This window comes from Chiloscyllium plagiosum, chromosome 44 (genome assembly GCF_004010195.1).
Source record: "Chiloscyllium plagiosum isolate BGI_BamShark_2017 chromosome 44, ASM401019v2, whole genome shotgun sequence".
Classification (NCBI taxonomy): Eukaryota; Metazoa; Chordata; class Chondrichthyes; order Orectolobiformes; family Hemiscylliidae; genus Chiloscyllium; species Chiloscyllium plagiosum.
This window is the reverse complement of record NC_057753.1, coordinates 14,238,063-14,240,064: the sequence shown is the minus strand read 5'-3', so window position 1 is coordinate 14,240,064 and position 2,002 is coordinate 14,238,063. Positions and strand designations below refer to the sequence as shown.

General features: G+C 37.1%; 1 gene segment (V, D, J or C); it reads left to right on the top strand.

The window, feature by feature from the left end:
* Nucleotides 1-1,134: 1,134 nt before the first annotated feature.
* LOC122543723 lies at nt 1,135-1,760 on the top strand. The segment is given in 2 exon segments: nt 1,135-1,265; nt 1,354-1,760. Coding segments are annotated over 2 exon segments (453 nt in total).
* Nucleotides 1,761-2,002: the final 242 nt, after the last annotated feature.

Sequence of the window (2,002 nt, the reverse complement as noted above, 5' to 3'; positions counted from 1 at the left end):
CCCTCCCCCTTCAAAGAATCGAGATGACTAATGTCCACATTGTCGCTGTCCTCTCTTTAAAAGGGTAGTCGGATATTTGAAGATTGCCACTGATTTAGTGGGAAAAAGGAACACAGTGAATCACTCCTCTGAGGTCACACTCCGTAAGCGCCTTCCTGTTATTGACACTGGTGATCGCCATGATGCATGAGAGCCATGTTTGAGGCAGCATAAATTTCTCTTTTGATACAACAGTGTTCAATTTCACTGGAAACTGAATGAATTTGATCTTGGAGGAAAAATAAATTCTTAATAGTCATTAGTCTTCAGGCATCCCTTCAAAGATATCAATGGGTATTACTTTTTGTTGAATACATTCAAGACGGAATTCACTATAATTTTAGGCGGCAACTGAGAATATGCTGATGGAGAGAGGCAGGAAAGCAAAGTTGACGCCTCATTTAGATCAGACTCTCTCTATGTAAATGGAGAAGTGTGTTAGAAGGGCTGAATGTCAAATGCCTGCCGTAATTTTTGACAATTTTTCGAAGATGTGTCTTTGAAAGCGTAATTGATAATTTCCTGAATGATTTATGGACCTGTTGCCTATCGAAATATGTCTTTACAATGTGGTCACATGTCAAAGCAGATCTGAAGTCTGACAGAGTCCGAAATTTTTCACAAAAGTTTTCTAAGTAAAGTCAGCATTCTTCCTGCAAAAGTTGGCTGCTTTCATCTGTAATTCTGTTCACTATCGGATCATTACTTATCATTTCCTAGTTTTACAGTAAACATTAAACATTACTTGAGTAATACACACATTTATCATTGTCTAAGTATGACATTCAGCTTAAATGATTTCTTTATTTTACCTTACATTTGGAGGGATATTCACTTGTCTAAAGCTAGAGGCATTGAATTTCAAAAGAAAAACCCAGTCAAATATTATTGATTCGAGAAAAGATACAGAAAGTCTGAAAATGTGAGTAAGATCAAGGGGATATAAAAGACACAAAATCAACAAGGGATGCGATTGGACAGGAAGAGTTGCCCTCAGTTAAATATGATTGGTCCAGGGATAATGTCGAATTTGAGAAAGGAACAAATTGAAGATCAGATAAGTCTGCACAGTTACTGACTATGTAACGTCAGCCCTTGAGTTAAGTTGAGTCGCTGGTATCAGATGACAAGAAACAATATAATATAAAAAAACGCACTGTTTGCGATCAAATCAGATACCATGAATTTATTGTGCTGTCTCCTCATAATAGTAATCTTGCTGTCTGGTAAGTCTGAACTAAAATCGTCATTGTGTGTTTCCTGAACGACACTTGGACAAAGTTTGACACATTTTATTGTTCTTATGTTTTGCAGAAACAAGCGGCCAAAATTCTGTTTCCCAACATCCGGTTAAATTGAAAATTCAGGAAGATCAAACCGCAACATTGAACTGTAGTTATACAACAAAGTATGCTGGAGAAACTATTTTCTGGTACATCCAGTATCCTGGAAAATCTCCAAAATATATGCTGAAGAGATACGGAAAGGAACAAGGGATGAAGTCTTCAGACTTTTCCGACCGTTTTACTGCAAACTTGGATAAAGAGAACAAAGTAGTTCCATTAAATATCACAGGGATACGCCTCTCTGACTCTGCCACCTATTTCTGTGTGCTGAGCTCCACAGTGATACGGAGGCACATTGAGCACATACAAAAACGAGGCACCCACACTCACCTCCATTTTCTTGATCTGATCCGTGAGCTGAATCGTGAACCATAAGTAAAATAAAAAAACATACTTTAAAAGCGATTTCCCAATTGTTAATTTTTGTAATGTTAATTGCGCAATGTTTTATTTTATGTTGATGTAATAATTTTATACTGACAGGGAACAGATCATTTGTATCGACAGACTGTGTTACTCATCCACTGATGATCGTTTATATTTCGACCAAATCAGAGATTGGCCGAGATAAGGAGCAAAATTCATGTTAATTTCTCGCTGATTGTCATTTGTTATGC